Source organism: Maylandia zebra, linkage group LG14, assembly GCF_041146795.1.
Source record: "Maylandia zebra isolate NMK-2024a linkage group LG14, Mzebra_GT3a, whole genome shotgun sequence".
Classification (NCBI taxonomy): Eukaryota; Metazoa; Chordata; class Actinopteri; order Cichliformes; family Cichlidae; genus Maylandia; species Maylandia zebra.
The window spans coordinates 16,580,779-16,604,466 of NC_135180.1; the positions used below are offsets into that span (position 1 = coordinate 16,580,779).

At 39.3% G+C, this 23,688-nt stretch overlaps 1 protein-coding gene across 10 annotated transcripts in view; it reads right to left on the reverse strand.

The window, feature by feature from the left end:
• Window positions 1-23,688, reverse strand: part of kirrel3b (kirre like nephrin family adhesion molecule 3b) — a 171,574-nt gene that overhangs the window by 30,375 nt on the left and 117,511 nt on the right. For 7 of the 10 annotated variants that reach the window (XM_076892344.1, XM_076892347.1, XM_076892345.1 and 4 more), the window contains 2 exons: window positions 16,750-16,919; window positions 9,883-10,033 (listed from right to left, as the gene is read on the reverse strand). In XM_076892344.1, the coding sequence (XP_076748459.1) occupies window positions 9,883-10,033; window positions 16,750-16,919 (321 nt within the window). The remainder of the gene's footprint in view (window positions 1-9,882; window positions 10,034-16,749; window positions 16,920-23,688) is intronic. The other 3 variants (XM_004543950.3, XM_004543952.3, XM_004543954.3) reach the window with 1 other exon arrangement.

The following is a 23,688-nucleotide window of genomic DNA, read 5'->3' on the forward strand; positions in this document are numbered from 1 at the left end:
GGTAAAAGTCATTTAAATCTGGTGGTCTTAAAATAGATTACAGTGGTAGTTAGAGCAGTTGTGACAAGTTAGCATAGTTTGTTCTCCTAAGTTTTTCAAGCCATATTGTAACCCTGTGAGGTGTAGTTCATCACAAGTGCTAACACTAACCCCAACTTTACCCTAACCCTGTATTTTTAGGGAAAAAAGTAAATAGACTTTGATGTGTGTCAAATAGAATGATTTTTAATTACCTCGCTGCCAAGACTTGCAGAAGAGTGTGTTAAAAACACAAATGACATATTCTCATTGTGCAGAATTAGCAGGGTTAATGCTGGGGTTGGTGTTGTCCCCAAAGACATAATATTCAGAAATATTCATACCGCTCATGAGAAGACTGGGCGCTGTTGTTAAGTAACGCTGTAGTGTGCTTCACAGGTGTGGAGGATAACATGCTATTTTTATTCTCAAATATTATTTCTAAGGAGCAAATCAAAGGAAAACTTGACTTGATAATGAGTTTCGGCTAACGGCAATTTGCACACAGTGAATAGTCCACAGTGCAATACGCTGCAATTAAAATAATGTTATAAGGTACAATTAAAACGGGTGTTACAATTAAAAATATTCACATTATGCAAAATTAATAAACAACTTAATTTGTCCTAATTGACAAAGGTGGGATTCTTTTTGAAGATGTGCATTCATTTCCATATCAAACCCGTCCCGTGTGAAACAAGCAGCTATTTACCTCACCGTTTCACAGACGGAGATTCATTCAGCAGGGTTTCTGTAATTATGCTGGGCACATTTTGTTCAGTGTTGAGAAAATTATCATTTAATATATAAATAACCAGTAGTTGTTCAAGTGTATTAGTATTATTATTGGAAAATCAGGTGAACAAAGTGTTTTGAATTACAACTATTTTTATCCCTTGACTGTAAGTTAGTAAAACCAAATGTAATCTAAGACATGGTGTTATGTGGAAGCACTTTTTTCTGGGATACTAGTGGAATACTGGTAAGGCAGCAGCCACCAGGGGAAAGCGCTGGATCTGAGTTTGTTGCTGGTGTAGCCATCTGTTTCAAAGGTATAGCTGCTCTATGTTCAGTAAAAAAAAAAAGAAGCAGGAACTGTGTTTGGATGTGGATGAAGAGCAGTGTGGTCGGCAAAGAGATTCCACATAGAATTAAAGAAACACCCAAACGCCACTGAAATGAAGCCAAACAACTTTGTGTATAGTTATGAAGTGTGATTCTGTACGACTGTGTGTGTGTGTGTGTGTGTGTGTGTGTGTGTGTGTGTGTGTGTGTGTGTGTGTGTGTGTGTGGGTATGAAGTGCAGGAAAACTGCTTTTTACCCTGTGGCTGTGCAGATGCTCTAGGCTGGCTCAGCTGCCACAAAAACCCAGAGAGGGGGGTGGTCCAGGTGTCATATTCCTTCCTACTCGCACACCATATTCCCCATCAGCAGACTCATTTCCCTCCAGAACAGTCCTCCCCCCCTCCCACCCCTACCCCACCTCCAACCACCTCCCACCAACTACTCTACCATGAGCTCTTCAAATCCACGAGCTCCACCTGTGCCAGCTCTCCCTGGGCCAATAGAGAAAACAACAATACTGCGGATGGAACAACCGAAGGCCACAGTCAACCAGGCACCGAGCGGCGAACTGTGTGCATCCACGTGTTTGTGAGCGAAGGCAGACATTCAAGGGGTTTTGTGTGCATATGAAAGTGCACATGGGTGTATGTCCTAATAAAACAGGAAAGCCATCCATGCCTCGAGCAATAGTGTTAGCTGCCCAGTACATTTTTTTTCTTAACGTTGCAAGCTGTTAATTGCGTGGACTTAACTGTGGGCAGAGGGGACCTCAGGGGTAAAATGACAGACGTGGCAGTGGTGGAGATGGTAATAAAATTCAGCAAGAATGTGCAAGAGTACAGAGAGAGGCATACATAAAAAGAAAGCAAGAGAGATCTGACGGATGTGTCTATGCTGATAGACACAGTAATGTAGAAGCTAATTCAGAAACCGTTTTCACTAAAAATATTCCTGAACTGTCCTTTTTAACTATGCCAACCGCTTTCTGGCCGCCAAGAGACTTCTAAGGACACAAATGCTCATTACTGTCTCCCCGGCTACAAATTAATGTTCTTTTCAAATGATTGAACTGACCCTCCCTTAAAAAATCCCCCCACTTTCTCTCAGCAAGTGGTAATGTCATGAGGATTTTACATCTATAAGTTACACCAGTAACTTCCTGGATAGCTCCATATCCCCCAAGCCGGAAGCAAAGACAGTCATGGGAGCAACAGCCGTCAAAAGTCTATCAGCAGTGCCCTGGGTGTGGATAAGGGACTGTAGCTTGTCTAACCACTGACCTTTTAGATATGACAGACATCTACTTAATAAAGTCCATTTGCTGCTATGATGTATAAATGCATGAGTTGCTGAGCGAGGGCATTTGAGGCATGATGCGACAGCACATCAATATGCAAGACTGTTAATTCCCAACATTTGTCAAGAGAGTAGTAGCAAGGGAGAGAGAGAGACAGAGAGAGAGAGAAAGGGGGAGGAACGGATGAAAAGAGGAAAAGGGGAATCGTAGGACTGATCGGAGCTTCTGTGAAAACAACAGGATGAATTGGGGAGGGTGGTGTTATAGTTGGCCGACAGCTTTTGATCGGTTAGTTCAAAGTGGAGACCAGATGGTGTTTTTGGAACAATCTTCCAACTTCTCTGTTTCCTGGAGATCGTGCCAGCAAAAAAATGCTTTTTTTCCCTTTCTTAAAGCTCAATTTCCAGTCTCTCTGGGTCATTGCAGACAGCTGTTCTCCAGTAGGACCGGCCTCAAACTCCAGTAGCGTCAGATGCCTATGAAGGCTGGGAAAGCTGTTTGTGGGCCGCCCGCTCGTGGCTTCTAGCCTTAACGATATGGGCACACTGTCATGTGGCTGGCTGAGTGGCATACTGCAGAGAGGAACAGACTGACTGACAACCTGAGGTCTAACATTGATCATCTGCTGTTCACATGAGTAAATTCATTGAGAATTTAGTGAGTTTAATGAAGGCAGATGTTATTATTCAATTCATACAGGCGCTTAAATGTGTGCTTCCTCTAGCACATCTGTAGCCAATTACATTCCTGACCATCTCAGTTTTGTTGCTGATGCAAGGGTACGAGCCAGAGATCCTTTATAGCATCTGTGATGTGTTTGGGGTAATGAAAATGTAACATTTAGAAACGATATCTTCACACAGCTTAACATATAAGGAAGATAATTCTGTGCGGATGCATCATAATTCATAGCATTTTTGTGCCCCTTTACCTTTTTACTCAGTCCTTCTCACTTACAAATTCTAACTCAGATAAATTTGCCATTACCTGCTTAATTAAGCACAGAGAGCATGTAGCAGAGCAAGCTACCAAAACAAATCCTCCCCAATTGCACATCTGCATGTTCTTTATTAATTAGTCTCAACAAATGGCATTCATTTTTCCCCCACATGGCTCAGCTTGTTTGCAATGCAAACACATGGAAAACCTTGGTTTTACCCGTCCCTTGTGCATTAATTTCCCACTAGCCTATGTGTTTCAAAGCATATTTCTATGTGGGGCACTGCTTTGCAAAGTATGCAACTGGACTAGAAAATGTTTGAGGAATATTTTAAATAGTTTGATGAGTGGGAACCAGCGGGACATGAAACTGTGGCACCAGAATCGTATTTCACTGCAGTGATATGATTGAAGGGTAGGGGAGTTTACTGATCTAAGTCCAAAGACTGTATTGCAAGTTCAGTCATGCTGCTGTAGAAAACAGCATCAGGGGGTAGCCACCCTTCTGCTATCAAATAATTAAAGTCAGCTAATGGACTCATATGGACAACTGTAGTCAGCAGTCTATCCAGGATTGTGAATCGCCTCTGTTGGCTCTAAATCCCTCTCATTTTGGCAACATCACCAGCGCGCACTGTATTTAGATGCAAATTTGTCCAAACCTGGGTCAGATAACACATGGACGTTGAAGGGAATAAAAAAAAAAATGCTGAAGTGGGTGTAAATCATTTCAGTAATGATAAAAGAAAAGAAAGGTTGGTAAATGCATTGGGTTTTAGACGGGTTTAGGCTGTAGAGCAGTGCGCTGGGTCGTGTTTCGATTACGCTATTAGTGAAAAAGGGTACCTGAGTGTAGAAGCCGGCAGAATGGCAAATGTTGAGAGTGGCAGAGGGAATGAGAACGCTTTAATTACTTTTGTTGTCATTCGTATCATCTCACTAATGTGGCCAATTAGATTAGGGAAAAGAAGTGAGACTGTTCATTAATTAATTGTGGTATTTACTCACAACTAGACATCCAACAGGGGTTACCAGCGTATATACAGAGACATCTACATTTTTGGTGAATACACTGCTAATTGAGGATATTTGTTAATTCGCTGTCTTACTGACAACGAGTCGAGAGCATCAATATCAGTTTTATCTCACTGCTTTCAATAAACAGCGATCGCATGAAGTGTCAGATAAATAATTGAAAAACATATCTCTGGCTTTTTGGCATCGCTTGACAAAAAGATCCATAATAACCTTTCAGCAGTTCCAGTTAGAGGGAACTGGACTCCATCCTCTGTTTGTTTTGGGTTTTTTACCCATCATAGATTTTTTCAGACCAGACTATTTTAATTCCACTCCTATTTTTTTTTATTTTCGATCAGAAAAATAAAGTTACAGTAAAGCAAATATGAATATTTGTCATTAGGTTTGTCATTAATATCATTCAGTTACCTCATTTGCATTGCAAAGCTGGCATTGTTTCACATATCAGTTATAGAAACATGATATCAACCAAGACAACATAACCTGGCATAACTTTGTCTTATGTGGTTGCTTCTAACGTTGGCTGTCATGAAGCTGTTATGAAACTATTATTAATCACAGTTTCCCTGACCTGAGAGTAAATTGGTCCAATTTGGACAAGTCATTAAAATGTCATTAAGTGTTGCTACATTTTTAAATGACTTTTAAATACCTTATTAAAGGCAATAGGCAGTGGGACAGTTTTCTTTGTGGACTTGCAGAACTAATATTTGGCTTGGCAGCTGGGTAAACAGGTCTCTCTATGAGAGCCAGGCTTCCAGGTTGAGGCTGTTTATTTATTTTGAACACAGAAGCTCAGTGATAGTGCTGTTGCCTTACACCAACAGGGTCCTGGGCATGAACTAGGGGGGCTCTGGAGTTTACATGCAACCCCCCCTCAATGTAAGTTCTCATAATATGCAGCAAATATTAGTCCATTAGATGGTTGTTACCAGCTAATGAAAACTTGTATTGTCTTTCTAAGAACATTAGCATTGCAGTCATGGCCATCTTAACAAACAGCAGCTTATGTGCTAATACTCAAAGGCTTAATGCTTACTATGCTATGTGAAAATAAAATGTTATGAGCTTCACATTGGTAGCTTAATTTGCTATTCTGCTTCTTTAACTCTCCACACGGCCCAACCACAGCAATTTCAAGAGGGCGAATGCTGGACACAAATTTCACAAAGGACCTAAAAAAATACAGCAACAGTGACAGCATATCAGTACAAAAAAGCATAATGGTAACAATGTAATCAGAGTTCAAAAAAATAATTGTAATTTTATATTATTTAAGAACATCACATAGGCTTAATTGTTTACATTTTGAGTGACATTCACATGACCCTGGTTTAAAAGTAGAATCCAGATACAGTTCAAAGTTATGGAAGTCAAAGGAAATGCAGCAACACTTGATCATACTCAGCTTAAAGAGGTGCAGTTCTGAATCATCAGTGTCTGCCTTGCATTTTTTCTACAAACACTTAACTCTGAAACAATTATGAACATGTATTGTTACATTCTTACGCTTGCCTGGTTTTTCCTCTAAAATAGAACACCCAAGAACAACTGTAAAGCAGAAACTGCAGAGAGTTACATATAACTCATAAGGTGACAGGAAGCTCCTGAAGGAACCCTTGCCTTGATAGGTAGGGTGATGGCTTTCAGCTTCTCTGAGAAAAGTCTCACTAAAAAAATATTACCGTGGAATAAAGAAATAGGTTCGCCTTCTAATATCACTCTTGCTCTGAATAAGATGTAACATGCTCTCTTGTTTGAACATATCATCATTATGATTCATTAAACCAAGTTACTATTGTTAGTAGAGATGGCACGATACCACTTTTTTATGTCCGATACCGATACCGATATCATAAATTTGGATATCTGCCGATACCGATATGAATCCGATATAGTGTTTTTTAATCAACAAAACTGTTTTTTAAAATATCTTGCTGCATTTTGCAAGTCTGCAAGTTCATACTCAAGTTTAAAACAACAACTACACTAAAGCTATTCTGTTATACCTGTATACAAAAAAAATATTTCATAGTTCAGCAATACTGATCAATCTAATAAACTTAAACCTACACCATCCTCCCTATTCTGGTATTTTAAAGAGTACTTAGCGTAAATATTAAGCAACCTAACTAATAGGGTTCCAACTCCCAGCAACAACAAAAATAAATAAATAAAAAATAGGGAACCACCCCTCACGCTCCACCTCATGATGCTTAATCAACGTAATCAACCTTAATTTGATGCAGTGTGAAAAAAAATGCACAGAAATCAATTATTTTCAAGAAATATTAAATAGATTCAACATCTTTCTTCAACAAAATTGCAGACTGCACAGATGGTACCTTCCCAAAGGAAAATGTACTATAGCTTACTAGGGTATATATATTAGACTTAATAGTCACTATATACAGTAATTGACTTCTATTCATTTTACATCAAATTAAAACTTTGGGTGTCAGATAATTATTTATTAAAAGCTAGACATTTTAAATGAGAATAAGAAAGAAAAGTATGTCTTTGTGCCCCCTTTTCCCAGTTAATGCCCTATCGGCCCCCCTGGCTAAACTTTGCTAGATCCGCCCCTGCACAGTTACCAGCCGTCAGCTACGTAGAAAACGATCCTGGTGTAGAAAGTAATATTAAATAAATTCTAACAACAGCTTATCAAGCTTAAACGTGCTGCTGTTGTTCAGCCGCTGGTTTGCTCGTTCTGGCGCAAAGTGGGCCAAAAACAAACAAAAGAGAGGGACTCGCGACAGAAAAGCCGATCAGCTGATCATTAGCAGTTTCACGATTGAAGTAGCAGCAAGAAGAGGCAGTCGCTTGTTAAGCTTAACGTGGGAATGCTTTACAAACATTCAGAGATGGACTTACACACTTGCTTTACTTCTCTCGGGGATAACTTTGTCGGAGATGAAATGCCAGGTTGCTAGCGAAGCTCCAAATGCTATCCAGACCACGACAGGTCCCGCATGCCACAGCTGCTCTATCACGTGATGCATACTGCTCCGACGTTCTGAGGCGAGTTACGGCGTGTTGCAAGTTTTGTGAGGTGCTTTCGTGATATTTAATGGATCGGATTACATTTTTTATTTTTCTCCGATATCCGATCCAGTAATTTAGGTCAGTATCGGACCGATACCGATACGTAATATCGGATCGGTCCATCTCTAATTGTTAGTATAACAAAATCAAAATAAAAAGCATGCACGCAAATACAAAAGGATCATCGTATATCTGTATGGCTGCTGTGTTCAGGTATCACGGGCATGGGATATTTGGTTACATCTGAAACATAAGATTTGTTCAGGATTGGCTGTTAGCTCTCTTGTTTGTCACTTTTTCCTTATTTGCTGCCACTACACTGCACTTTGTTTCATGCGATGCGATGTACAGCAGTCCTGTACACTTACTGAAGGCAGACGTTTCAGTCTTTCCTTTGTAACCCATCGCCCGACTGTACCTTTCTTCCCACTACAAACTGCTATTTGCTCATTTGTGGTGTGGACTCCATGCAAAGTATGTACTACACAAAACAGCAAAGCAATAACAAACACACAAATCCCAGATCCATTTTAAAATCCCCGCAAAATGTGTCCGAGAAACCCATATGGAGAACATAACTAGTGAAGTCTTCTGCAATTTTCTGCATTATGACATTCCAGCAGACTTTTTGCCCTCAAGAAACAAAGTAACAAAAGATAGCGCTACCGTGTCTGCACATACACTGCTGAAGGTGTATTTGTGTGTCTGTGCAAGAGAGAGAGAGCAAATGTGTGCAGTTTCTGAGTAGAAACTCATGAGGTCGAGAGACAATTAAAAGGAATAGAGGAATTATCATACAGTGAAGTCATCGACCCAGCTAAGGTGGTTATGAGTTACTGATAAAAACAACAACTGTACTTGTATGATGCTAATTAATGTTTATCATTCTGGCAGTTCCTGCTGTTGAAACTTTGTCATGTGAGGACAGTGTCTTGGTAATTAACTTGTCCTTTATGGACTAGGCTTTGAGGAAGATCAAGCTCTTGAATTAGAGCACAGCTTGTGTTTATTTCCTCTTGTATAAGGAAAGAACTTTAGTGTGACGGCACCACCTTATAATGTTCCATTCCTGTCTTTAACACTTTTCTGAAGACGTTATATTTACAGCATGTTTGGTGAATAGTCAGGTCTTTAAAGCATAATCTTTTTGCACTTGTGTTACAGATGTTGTTGCTAAGCCAGAACCCTTGCAACCAAATAAGGCTGCACTGAAATTAAACAGATTGATATCGAGCACAAATGAATCAAAGTTCAACTGAAGCAAGTTTTATTTCAGTGGCAACTTAATTTAGAAGCGGATCTCAGCACAAACTGTAGGTTCTGCTGAACTGTGCTGAACATTACCTGTCAAATCTGGGAGAGGGCGGGGGAGGTGAGAACGAGGGAGACAAGAGCCTTGTGGGAGACAATTTGAATCTTGACAATTAGTCTCTGCTGTCGCTTGGTTTGATCTCACACTGTGAAAAATGTTTTCAGGAGCTTTAATTGTGTAAAGAGCACATTTTGGAATGCTAATTAGAAACCTGCTCCACTCATTTTTCAGGGTTAAATCATACATTCAGAAGCGAGGATGATGCTATGATGGCAAGCATTTATCACAGACGCATCATTATACATGGTGACAAATCAGTTTACATGTGGGATGACTTCCCTCTCTGACTGCATGACAAAAATGAAGAAGGCAAACTGAAAGAGTTGCAAACACTAACAATTGTTAATCATTTTTTACCCCCACGCCTGAGTTGGCCTGATCGTGTCGTGCCCGCTCTTGCCATGCTTGCCTCTTGTGGTGTGCATAATGAAAAGAATGGAGCCGTCAGTCATAACGGCTCTCTAAATAGCATTTTCTGCTTTATTAGTCATACTTAATGGTGTTGAAGGGGTTGTGAGTGATGCAAAATCCCTTTGTTCAGAGCCCTTCTCTTACTGTGAATGCTTCTTGATCGAAAAAAGATTCCCTGACAATTGAGGCTGAATGTGTTTTACACGCTGGGCTTACTTTGCCTATTTTAGAGGGGAACTGTAGATGTTCTCATCAAAAAGATTGATGGCATGAGCATGGAAATAAAAGAGGTGGATACAGTTTGCACAGTACCATAACAGGCAGTGCCACAGCAGGTAGGTAGATGGACCAAAAAAAGGAGGCTCCATTCATTTTAGATAGACGGCGCCTTTGATATTGCATCAGAACAAACAAATGGAAAAAAAAGAAAAACAGTAATACAGCACCAATCCATACGCTGGATTACTATATGTAAGTAAAAATGGAAACCAATTATAAATATTCACCAGAGCCGAAAATGAATGCTTGATTTTCACACTGTTAGCCACGTAGGTATTTGACAGTGTCTTGACTCTACATGTGAGAAATACCTCATATACAGTATTTAGAAATGCATGTTTTAAGCTGACCCTTTGCCCACTGATATTCTTCACAGATGAGAATAACAGAGAGAAGAAGAAGTGGTATGCTTACGCTGAATGTCAATTGTGACACTGGTCTCCTTGCCGTTGGGGACTGCCTTGTTGGAGGCCTTACAGGTGATCTGCTGACCTGTCTCAATGTTGGAAGGCGATAGGTAGAGTGTGCTTACGGTGCTTTCCCTCTTGCCATCCCGGAGCAAGGTCTGAAAAGAGGGAAGAAATACAGAGCAAAGTTAAGACAGTTCTGTGGATGAATGCTTAAGCCTCTAAATCTATGCCAAGTTTGTTTTGTTGTTCTAATGGATTACCATAGTGGGACCTTGGATTGGCTTTATCATAATCAATAAATAGAACCTGAGCTATTTTTATGCTGAGCAGAGTACTGAACTCCAAATGCTGCAGAATCCGAGGGATATTGGATTGTATCTTCAATAGTCCCAATTCAACCTGGGATTATAAATTGTTTAAGTGACGCACAAACAGAGAAAAGAGGCGGAAGAAACGCTTTGCTGGATAAGCTTTGATGGAAAAGGTATAAAATTGTTGCAAAAAGGCAGAAAATTTATGTATACACAAATCTACTCCCTTGGGGATCCAGAGACAAACCCTCAGAACACTCTAGCCTGTAGTTTTACTGCAAAGCAGATTGATATAAAAAAAAAAGTAGAAATATATTTCTTGAGTTTGCTTTTGTGTGTCTGGAGAGCTGCGCTCTAGTGCATGGCTCGTCATACTCCACAAAGGAAATCAATCTTCTTTTCAGCGTTCATCCTCTGAGCCCTACATTGTGGAAGCCATCTGGAATCAGTTGGTAGCGCTCAGTAGCTCTCACGCTCCCTCAAACGCTCAGGGGAGGGCTCTGGGAGTCTATGTTAACCAGTGCGGGACAGAACAAAGTCACTGACTAGAACAAATTGCTTGGGCAACAGGGCACAGTGTGGTCAACCACAAAGTCAGGATGCATTTCCCTGCCATCTTTTTAAAGCAGGCTCACTGTTGCTCTGCATTTCTTGAAGACACAAAAAAGACCTTCCTATTGAAGAACACCAAAAGATTTTACTCCTACGTTGACCAGAAGAAGCTCAGTTGACTTGCTTTACTGCACTGGTAACTTTGGTTTTACCTCCCAAAAATACATCCAGTACTTGCCCTTAACTTTGTATAATTTTGTAGCCAACCATTCAATAAGAAAAATACTGATGATCAGATCCTACATCTACTCAGCCGTTAGTTAACTACTGCAGGCTGTTGAGTATATTTAGATTTATAACGTATGCTGTTTAAATGACATAACTAAAACTAAAAAAAGTTTTTAGTACTCTGTACTAAAATGCAACATATAGATTCCATCTACCATTACCAGTACCCATTAATCATTTTCCTGAGTCAAACTGAGATTCATTGCCAAAGTACAAACCAGTGGTAATTATCCATTCATTTCTGCACTTAATGTGAACATTTTAATTATCCACATTTATGCTGTCTTTCTCACTTAAGCATACTATATTGTAAATAGCATGATTAAAATGTCATGGAAGTTGTAAAACCTCATGGCTAGGCATTTCCAGGAAAAGACTCTGATCAAATTAAAATACGTCAGGGAAGAGTATCTACTAAACGTGTTTGAGATTAGAAACTCTGTATTACTGATGCGGAGAAAAAAAAGTATTCTCTTGTAATGGGATATTAGATCCCTTGCATACTTGTGGGAAGCCCATTTGTATGTGAAGAACCATGTGATGAAATTCATAACTGTGCATGAGTCACTTCTAAAGCAGAACACATTGGCTGTCAGACGCGGGATATGTCAATGTAATATCCTTTCTGACACAATCAGGATTGTTTCCCTCGTCGCTTTGGACCTGTCTGAAGTCATTAATCTTAGAAAAGGGGTTAGCTGGCTGCAGCATTGAATTCAACACCATGCCACATTATAATTTGATAAATTTTTATATTCATCTCCTAAAGCCATGTGAAGAATATTTTTACCATGGCAGGAGATGAATGACAAAATAACTGGACTGAGAGGGAATGAGTCGGCTTTTTTAAAGCCATAGTTACTAGGTACTAGGTAATTTCTGACCTCCAAAGGGTTACAAAAAAGGTAAAAATTGGTTATTAATAAATGTTAGCTGGAGTTTCAAGATGGGCATCTCAGTATGTCTTTTTTTCTCTCATTTTACTGGGGTCTAATATTTCCTTGCTTTGTAGACTAATTTGGTCTGGCTTAAGTAGGGGTATACCGTGCTTTCTGTGGCTTTCATTTAAGAGACAGACAGCCTTCTTTCACAGAAAAACAGCATCACAGCTAGATAGGCCCCTGGCCAGCTAATATAGCAATACCTACATAAAGCTAAATGTAAAGCTGTGACTGCCAATCAAAGCTTTAACTTAACATGAAGGTGACTTGGAAAACAAGCATGCAAGCAAACAAAAGAAATCTACTAAAGTAGGTTGCCTGAGAACTGAACGATGTCCAATAATGGCTCATCTAGAGGTGTTAAGTTGATGATTACAGCTCTGAGCATGTTTGTTTGATGGAGAAGTAAAAAACCCAAACTAACAAACAAATAAAAGAAAATCATATGCCAATGGTTTACGGTGCTTCATTAACATAGAATAGCACAACCCCAGTACTGAGACCAGGTTTTAAGGTCTGGATAAAGTGCGTCGACCAAATTATTCAGAAACAGTATTAATAACAAGGGAGAACCCTGACTTAGAATGAATTCAGACACATGTCAAAATCACGAGTGTTATAAGTAATGCATATCCCAAGTGAAACATAACTCTGAGCAGCCAAATGTATCTAGGAAAGAAAGTAACAGTCCATACTGAAGACAGATCACCTCAGCATAAAGCATAAAAAATTCTGGAAGCTAATCTTCCCCTAAGTGGCTGCATGTAAAAAAGAAATGGGTAATGGAGAGAAAGAGAAAGAATGAACTATGAGCTTTTCTTTAGTGAGTGGTTTCAAAAAGAATATCCATTTAGTTAACTAGTCATTAAAATACATGAACCTAATTAATAATTTATTAAATAAAACTTGACATACATACCAGAAAAGTTCATCTACTGTTAGTCCGAAATACTGTGATTACTCTGAAGCTCTCTTCTATTTGTATTTTTCTCAAATTGTAATACATGTAGCCAAAAGCAAAATGTTTTTGTCATTTAATGTCATTTAATATACAGTTAATTTAAGTGCAAAGGTTTATAGCCACCTCTAATTTTTTTAATGAAGTTATGAGCAATAGTTCTCCAGACATTCTGACGGTCTTTCATAGTTTCTCTTTGGACATTGGATACTTTTTCCACTCATTTTCAGTCCAGTTCTTGTGCCTGACCTTTTTCAGACCTTTGTTTGGTTGTTAATAATGAATGAATCATTCAAGCATAAATTGGTTTTTCTTCCTCTGTACTCAAGGAATGAACCAGTGTTGTGTCTAGATATGAAACTTAGCAAAGAACCAATTTTAAATAGTATGTACATGTCATAAAAACACATAATTAGTTCCCATTTCTTTAGTCCAATCTATAAAAAAATCTCAAATATAATACAGTATGAAAGGCAAAAAATAGTATTTTTGTATCAGCAAGGAGCTATTAGTTAAAACCATGGTATACTGTAGCTCAGTATGGTGTGCAGTGTGTCCTCAAAAAATTTGAGGAAATTGGAAGAAAGTTGAAGACATAAGCAGATGCAACCGGCCTAAGATAAAACTAATCTCTATCTAAAAGCTACGTACATAAGAAAAGGGAAAAAAAACTGAGCAACAGTACAAGTTAATAGAAAAACACACAACAGAAAACTATCAATTATGGATTGACCTTCCCAGAGCCCAGATCTCAAAATTACTAAAACAGTGAGATCATCAGTGAACAGAACAGACATAGCACAGGACAAAAGGCAGCCAACATCCAACGTTACAAAGTATCCCGAAGACTACTTACATAAATTGCTTAAGAGAGTTCAGGCTGTGTTGAAGAGTAAAGGTGATCATACCAAATACTGACTTTTAAACTCGAGCTTTGTACAAACTCTGTTTTTGCCTCATAAACTATATTTCAATGTATGTTTGTTTGTTTTTCAATCAATTATTTAATCTTTTACCCATTTTCCTAGCAAAGTATAAGAGAATGAAGGAAGTCTCGAAACCTTTGCATAGTACTGTATATAGATATAAATTTATATATAATTTTAGCCTAATAAGAAAATTTACATGCAATTTGCTACTTGTCAACACCAACATAAACTTAATTAAAACTGGAAAATCTGTAAAATCATAAGAAAAATTAAATTACATTTTTTGACATTAAGATGACCTAATTAAACTTTGAAGGCATACACAGTGATGTTGGTAAATGTACCGTGTAAAAAAAAAAATATATAATTGTTATTTTTCTAATAATTCTTCCAAAATTAGTTTGACCTGATCAAATTATTTCCATTCAAACAGTTTTCCATTTTTAATCTACACCACAAAATGTTCCTCTTCTCTGGAGTTAATTGCACACAACTTGGCACGATATATATACATGAAATATATACTTTTATTTCTTTTGTTTTTTCACATGGTAACTGAGGTTAAACAGGTTTCTTTTACTTAACTCAACTCATGGTTTTCAAAAGTTGTTGAATGCAATTAATCGAAGTGATCTATATTTCACCTTTACTTTTAATATTTAATAAATGAGGTTAATTGGATTGTCAAAATCTTTTGAGATCTTTTTAAAATGGAACCAGTGATTACGTGTACAGTTGAAACTAAGGAGCCCTTTGACTTACATCATTTCACCAGTCTCAAAACAAAAACAAATGCGACACAATAATGCTCGACCGAATTTTAATTAGTTACTTTATTTGTAAGTATTTCCCTTCCCATTATGCAGTGAGTGTGATGATTAAAATACAATAAAGTGCTCTAATTACACAAACCTCCCATGGCTTTATGAGAAAAAAACTCATAATGGAATAAAGGGACAGTAAAAAAAGCAGCTGTGTTAAATATTTCTGAGGGTTGAAAAAAAAAACAGACAAAAACTAAAAAAAAAATGTTTCCTGCTAACACTGATATTATCAACTTCATATGACCTTTAGCACCTTTACCTGGCATTAAAAGGTGACAAAGCAGAGACTGTATACAAAATGCTGAACAAGAATGGCTCATAAAAATATAATTCCTTCCTTTTTTGTTCTTTTTCCCCCTTCTACCACTGAGATAATCCTCTATCTCCCACTCTCAGGTTGCTACCAAAGTACATAGTGAAGAATGACTTTATGGTAAGGAAGTGCATCATGTTCTTCAAAAGATTTGTTGCACCATTCCAACACAAATGTATCATGGAGCAAATTTGCACACCTCCTAAGCACAGCTCAGACCTTGAGGCTGCGTGTTACAAACAGCCCTTTGCAGTTTTCTGCTGAGCAGCTCCACTGGAGCAGATGGGAGCTGAGAATTGAGCATTGTTCAATAATTTACTCAAGCCCAAGCAAGTCTTGACATTTGAACCACTCACCTTACTTTTCTCTCTAATTATTTGGGGTGCCTCCTCCGTAATACACCACAGTTTATATTTACTGAAAGCTACCCTCACTAATGATAAGCAATGCATCATTTAAGTTGCTCTCTTCCATGTGAGAACTGACGCGCATTTTTTGCCAAGCAATGGCGTTAATCATACATTTTCTCTTTAACCACTGGTCCAGTAAATAGTTTGCTAAGAGCTCGTGGAAATGAGGTTTTGAGGCCTTTAGTGGAAAATTATCTTCGGGTCAGAACCATCATTACTTTTGACATCATCAGGAAAGCTATTTCTGTGAATCCTCCACCACATCTGCTCACATTAGTCCTCTACATCTGTGGGAAATGAGAAGACCATCAGATCGGATGACGATGATGTAGTCTCCCACACTGCTCTTTGGATCCACAAAGGAGTCATGTTCTTTTAATTGACCCCCCCAAGCTCACTTCACAATGTTAGGCAATAGAGATAAAAGAGGAGAGACACACATCATTCGCCTCAACACAGACATGTGAGCATCCATCAGCTACCAGCACAGAATGTCCCCATATCTGCCTTCGCTCTGAGAGGAAGTGAAGGCAGGAAGCGCACTCCCCGCCCAGTATTAGCAAACGGCACCTCCAGCAATCACTTTATTCAAAACGGCCTGGTGCTGTACCACAGTCCAATCAATGGCATTTATATGCTCTTTGAAAAAAGCCGATAATGGGATGAGGCAGTACAGGGAGCGAGGGAAGGCGGGGGAGGTGTTAGTGCTCTAAAGTGCCGAGTCTCTTTATGTCCTTTGTTTAAATAGAAATAGAACATGACAGTGCTGAATGGACGATTAGCCTTAAGGGCTAATGTCAGTCAAGAGTCTATGGGGATCAGGTGATCCAAACATTGGGCTGGTGTGAATGGGCACTGTTGTGTACCGCAGCATCAAAAGCGTGATCTGTCATTGAGACTCATACTGTGGCATGAAAAGGTTCAGACAGATTCCAGCAGCGAAAGGGACATCGTCAAGTTTTTTAGGGTGGTGGGATAAATGCCACTGAAGGAAAATATCTAAACACCGAAGACAAACTCAAAGCCATGGATAGCTCTGTGATCTCACCACTATTTGAGTTGCTTCGGATACTGGAGGGGAAAAAAAGAAAGGAAAAAAAGCCGTATTTTAGTAATTCAAATGCAATCGGAATTTTCAAGGGACTGCATTTTTAAAAGCAATCCATCCATCGGTCACTCGGCGGAAGGGTAAAATTGGAGTAGAGTATAATTTAGGGAAAGAAAATGTTAATAATTGTAAAAAATTATAGCAAATCAAGTAATATAAAAAAAAATTCCACTCTTGCGTCATCACGTCATCAACAGCCCTTTTCCAGCTGGTCTGCATACCTGGAATGACACACACCTCTATGCTTACCTTGGAGTACATGGCCCCATTAAGGACCTCTCCATTGCGGATCCAGATAATTGAGGCCGCAGGTTTGGCATTGTCAGCATGGCAGGTCAGATTGAGTGGGTCACCGGCCCTTAGGCTTACAACTGGCCCTCCGCTGATGACTGGGTCTTCTGGAGGAACTATTGATCAGAGACAGAGGCAAAGAAAGACAGGCCGTTAGTAAAATGTGTAGACGTGAGATCAAGCTATTGTTTAATGTGTGATATATTTATGTTGATAGCAAAGTCGGGTATATTGACACCCGTATAGCATTATGATCCAAAAAGTTCAGATGACCCAAATAACACAAAACTGCCGAAAAGTAATGCCTGCTACGAATTCACAGCAAAACCCTAACTATATATCAGAGTTAGTTTCATTTTAATGGGTGCACTTATGATGCCAACAGGGGACAAAATGCTAGTTCATTGTATCAAATTAGGTTTCTTCAGAAAACAAAACCTGCAACTAGTGTTAGGTGTTCATTAAAGGTAATGACTGCAGAGAAAAATGTATTTACCACACACCTAATGGAAAACTCAGTGAATGGTGTGGTTTCAAAGCAAGGAAAGCTTTGCAGACTGAAGTCCCAGCATGACTCTCTAAACAACAATAAACTCTATCATCACTCATTGCAGACTCAGCACATATGTGTCAGCATTAAACATAATTCAGACACACAGATGTACATTTCCTCTCTTTATTTCTTATTGTGTTGACAAATACAGCAGAAGGACAAAAGCAGCGCTACAGTGTTGTATGTGTCTCTAATGGCACTGATCAAAGTCATATTCCCATTTTACCCATGAGCTGATCTGTTTTCTCACTCTTTTTTTTTTATAAGTGAAACTGCAGTGAATTATTGATTGACCTGAGTGCTCATTACAATGCAGATCTGGGGCAAGATGAAATCAAAGGCTGCAGGCAGCTGCCATATTCCCGTGCAATAGCATCATGATTGGAAGAAAGGTTGTTATGGGTTAGATTTATGCTGTCAAACAGATGTGAGAAGAATGAAACCAGAGAAAATGCAATTTGGGTTCTTTCTGGACATTGAATGACAATATGTATAAAAGCACTCTTTAATGGCAACATTAGGGCTGGATGGCGTGCACTCAGCTATGCTGCTCTGTTGCTCACTCTTTAAATAACTGAAAAAAATGTTATAACTTAACTTAGTTTTAGTTCAACGTTGCTAAATGTGTTTTTAACAACACCGCTAGTTAAATCTCAGACCCAGAGAGCTGCATTTACAGTGAGAAGAACATTGTATTCCCTGCATATATTTCTGTTTATTTCCAGCGCCACATTTTAGACTCACTTTTGTTTCCCACTCAACACTATTAAATTAGACATAATGCAAAACAAACCCTTCCGACTGAGCTTACTACATTCAGTATTCAGTTGTTCATTTTGAAGCAGTTACAGGAAACAGGTTCTCATTGAGGTTAGTGGTAAATACTGTTTATCAGAAATGTACTGCGCACAATAATAAGGTGACTATTTTGGGATTTTTGTCTGCAGATCCCTTTTAGATACAGCAGGAAATAATCGAACAAGAAGAGGCGGCGCTCGTCTTGTACTGTGGCTTGGAAACATGTATTCACTGAGCAGATGCAGTTTTAGAGTTTTAAATTGCACTAAACAAAGACCAATTCCTATGTTGACAAAAAGTTCTTCAAGCTGTGTTTGCTGCATTTTAAGATGTTGTATTGGTAAAATGGTCACCTATCTTTGTAGTTTGAATACACATATAGAGCCTGGTCATAAGGGTAACACAGCACTCCTGTGACAAAGACGTGCAGATCTTGGTCTTCATGCTGTGGTTGATTAGTGTAAGGGTAGATTTATGCTACTGTGACTAATATCATTGTATTACATAACATTACTGATTAAAATGTGGAAATGGGAAAAATCTTTATTAATCAAATAATCTGCAAGCATCACCATCACTACCACTTTTTTTGAGTAAATAAAGGCTTATTCAGACCAGCGTGGGAACAATGAAGTCTGTACTCTGGCTAGACCTAACTCTGACCAATCAGACCAGGAAAACTGCTATTTCACAGACAGTTCAGACTCACTGATTCCTATTATGTACTTGAGTGTGAAAGGCAGTGTTAATTCTGGCTGGCTCCCTTTCATCTGTACTTCGTTAATATGCGGAGGATCGGGAGAGGTAGAGGAATCTCAGGTCAGCACAAGCAGATAAGACAAGACAGTGTGCTGATCTAGGCAAGTAAGAAAGAATCTTTGTGAGAATGTGGTCACCACCTGGTTCTTTATCAGCAATTGGAGCAAGGTCAAAAAGATCACTTCATGTTATTCTTTTGCTAAGAATAGAAATTCAGCATGGCATGCAAATGCGAGAGAGAGTAAGAGACTGAAAAAAAGGCAGCATTATGAGCCTGGACTAGTCCAGAAAGCTCTGCCATCTGTCAATAAAAAAAAAAAGTGAGGCTCAGTAATGACACTTTGACTGTTGATTGCAAAAATACAAACCTACTGGTTTGCTGGCAGCGTTCCTTTGCACATATGACTGAAACATTAATTAAATGACAAGCAAGAAGGTTTTATATGGAGGGGGGATATAAGAGCTATTAGGAATTGCCAAGATTCTTTCGCTAATCATCACAACAGCAGCAGTAACAACCTCGATCAGGACAGGATGTTAGCTGATTTAAAAATGAGAGGGAAAATTTTGGTCCGCTCTCCCATACAAAATAGTCCCAGTTCAAGATTATATCAGGGATACCTTGACTTTATTTTTTTTTTTTTAATGTTTTGAATCATGGCACAACAATCGGCTATATTGAGTTCAAACTGCTCACTTGGTAATGGGCTCTCTTCTCATTCAATCATTCTGTTGCTGGCTTATTTTTGTGTTTTCGGCCATTGTACCCTTGCACCATTCAAACCTTTCCTAAACTTCAGGTCAAAACATTTTTTTCAGCGAGCCCATGAAGGAAAGCCCCTCTTTCCTTCAGTTCGATCAGAGAGACTTTGCTGTTTGTTTAAAACATGCTACCAAGGCCTAGTTGAAGTTGTGGTGTGTTTCTCTTAGTACACCTATTCAGAGTTTTCCTTGAAGTGAACATGTGCTGTTCCATTACTCTTGGGTCCTTTAGAAATATTTATGTAGTTCTTTTTTCCCGGGGATGTACATCTCTACGTTTTCGCATAAAGCTGTGATCAAGTCATTATCTGGACTTTCTTGCAAGTCATGGACTCGGGCTTGAATACCACACATTCATGTAAGGTGATATAAAGCTTAAACTGACTGAAATCTCACATAAAAAGTCTTGTTCAAGGAATGTTCAAGGAAACTTTCCTCTCTTGCATACGTTCTAACAAATCAGTTTTCTGTAAATAGGTGCTCAGCTAGGGTCGTAGGGTGATTCTAGTAATGAGTGTTGTTATACTCTCCCAGGTTGTTTTAGTAAGTAACTGTATGGACCCTTTTGACCTTTTTATAGTCCCAGTTGTTTATTATTCAGCTTTACGTATTCCTCTGAGAGATGCAAAGTGGACCGTGCAAGAGGAGTTTATGATTTCATGCATAGTGCCGTTACATGGAAGAGGGAGTCGCAGCGAAAACGGCACTCTGGGTACGGTTTCAGGTCATGTCTCTCTGGAGGGATGCTTGCCAGGAAAACACAAAGGGTAAATGGGGAATATAACAAGGAGATGAAGGACATGCCTGGCTGCCTCCATCCAGCATACCTTTGTATCTTTCTATCCTTCACAGTGTTTGAGGTCTTATGGAGAGTGTGTCAATATGAAGACAGTTTGTGACAGCCTGGGCTGAAATTGTTGGTTGTGTTAATGAAAAAAAGCCACAACTTGTGATCATCGCCACTAAAGGAGCACGAAGAATGTTCTATTCAAAACAGAAATGCAGTTAAACTTGGCGCAGAGGAATTGGGAACATCTGACCAATAACCTAGGATTCATTGAATATATAAATGACCAAAAAATAGGATTAAAATAGATCTTTCTCTTCATCTAAGATCTTTCACTGATATCGCCTTATGACTGCCAGGTCTGACAGTTATACAGAGGCCAAACCTTGAACTTGAATCAGCCATCATCATTACTGGGCTGTTTGCAAACTCGGCAGTCCCTAATGGTTCTAAATTAGCTCTTTACTGCAGCCATTCGATGGACTTGGCATAAGTGTGGTCAGTGGTACAGATTGATCACTCCTCTTTAATTACAGGGCTGACTCATTGCAAACTCTGCTCCACTCTGTCCGCTTTTTTCTTCTCTCGGATAATAATTTAATCCCTTTCAAGGCTTTCTCAAATTTGCATTCGTCTGTGCAAATTTGCTGGCGTGAATTCACATGGACATCAACTTTTGCAGGTATTTCGGTGATTACACGTTTAATACAAATAAGCAGACGACTGATTGCTGAATTGCCACGAAGCGGTTTGTCTTACTCATGTATTAATCAAACATGCAGCATTGGCAGTGGCTGCAGCTCAAGATTTAGGTAAAGACTAACTGTAAGATATAGCCAGTTCATTACTTTCATCATTTGAAAGCTTTCTTTGGGCCTGATTTGAGTGTGTGTTTTGATCCGGTGGCTTCAGATCATAAATGTCATAGTGGGTTCTAAGGAGCCTTTTATTTATTTCTGGGATAAATCCAAATTGCTCTGTCAAAACTCACATTCATTTACCTCATCTGATGCTTCATAAGTCTCAGGATTCATTTATGTGCTTCGCGTCGCTATAAATGTCTGACTACATGCCCTACCTTCTATCAGAGTGAGTGAAAACAGACAACGATGTCAGAAAAACATAGAATTCAGTGAGATCATTTACTGGTAGTGTATAATCAATTAGACCACAGCATATTGATGTGTAATTAACAGTGAAAAGCAGTAAGTCTGTCAGCTCCAACAGGGGCTTAAATAAACCCAGGGGATCATAAAGCTGCCTTTTGTCTCATGAAACATATGAATTATCCAAACACTGGACATAAAGCTTGAATTTATGTGATAGCATGCACTAGAGTTAGCTCGTGATGATCCTGCTGAGTTTTTAGGAAACCAGCACTGGGAGAAGTCCTCCAAAGCAGCCAATGAAATCTTGTGAGCACCCCAGCTTTCCAGGAGTGCGAGCAAGGAGGAAAAGCAATTTGGAGGCAAATGAATGAGAGAGCTCCACATAAGGTGGCTGGACGATGTAGGGGAGGGGAAGGCTGGCAACGTGTCAGCTGTGCTTCGGCGGACGTGTCCTGAACATCAATGTGATTCCTGACTTTCCTGTCTATTCCAGAAGAATACTTGCACAGGCTGCCTGTCACCCTGCCGCGACAGCTTGCAGAGTTTGTGAAAGAAAGATCAGGAAAAACAGAAGAGTAGAAGGGAGGAATACCCAGCGCAGGGTGGATACAAGAGACATGTGTGGCTCACTGGCCCAAATCACCGGCCCTCTTCAAGTGCTGTCATAGTACATCTGTTTGGAAGCAGAAGATCTTCAGCCATGACTGTGCACATGCATGAGACAGGAGAACAAGTAAGAGTGAATAAAAATGAAATGGAAAGGAAAATAAGAGAAACAAACAAAATGGCAGATTGCAGTTGCAAAAACAACAGCACAGCACTGATTTGTAGAAAATCCGTGGCGCCATGGTGGAAATATGAAATAATAAGTTGCTAGAAAAGAAAAAGAAGAGTAAAGAGAGTAAAGAGAGAGGTAGAGGAAAAAAGCAGCTGGACGCCAATGGGACAGTAAGGGGAGATGATCAAAAGGTGCAAAATTTTTGCTAAATTTTAATATGTACAGTGTAGAAACACAGCACGAGTCGGCATCATGATCTCTGCGAACACTGCCAAATACAATGGAGGGAAGGAAGGATGAAGATGAGATGAGGAGTGGGTAGATGCCAGAGCTGTCAGAGATGTGCACTGCTTGCTCCGTCACAGCGCAGCCATGTGCAGCCCTAAGCTGCTCTCCACAGATTGGGAGGGTGCTGACATTGCTTCTCACCACCCAGCTGAGTTGTGCTCTATAATTACGTGTGTATTATGCATGTATGTTTGAATTTAAGGAGTGTGGTGTGTGTGTGTGTGTGTGTGTGTGTGTGTGTGTGTGGGGGGGGGGGGGTTTAGGCAAGGTCAAAATCCAAGTTCCAACTCACAGTTAAAAGTAAAAACTTTTCATTCAAAATTTCTGGCAGTTATCAGCCCTTGTTGTTATATTTTCTTAAGCCAATCATTAGTTTGCTGACAAGAATTACAGTCAACTGAAGAAAACTGACTCACTGAGTAGTGCGGTGCATTCAAATTAGCTCAGCACCTGTACACAGTCGGTGCTGTTGTTTCGCGGCACACGAATTCATGTCATTTCTTCTCCTTCTGTTCAAATGCTGAGAAGGAAAAAAAAAAAACCCAACAAAAAAACCAAACATCCTACATGCAGCCTGTCTGCCATAATCGCACACCTGCTCACTGCCTCTGATACCATAGATGTAGTTATTGTCCCATCTCATGTTGCAGAAAAGGCAGTGTAATGTGAATGTTACAGTCAAGTTTTCTCCCAGAATGACTGCCGTTTAGGACACCTTATCTCTCATTATACTACTGAGATGCTTGGCTAGGCTTAAATTACCTTTTGTAAAAGACAAATTGGTTACTTACAAGGAAATCTGCAAAGAATTTAATAAGGGTTCCTCAAAATGTGGCTCAAACAGCAGTATCCGGTAAAAAGGATACTGATATGGCTGACTTCGGTGACTGTAACTTTAACCTTTAATGAAAAAACGAAGAATCAAAATCTTAATAAAAGAAAGATCACGTGCAACTAATACAGAAAATACAGGTCTTCTATATAAGCTTTCACTTGCCCTTGGACTTACTGAAACATACTTCAAAGGCAGCACTTGAAGCTAAAATGCACA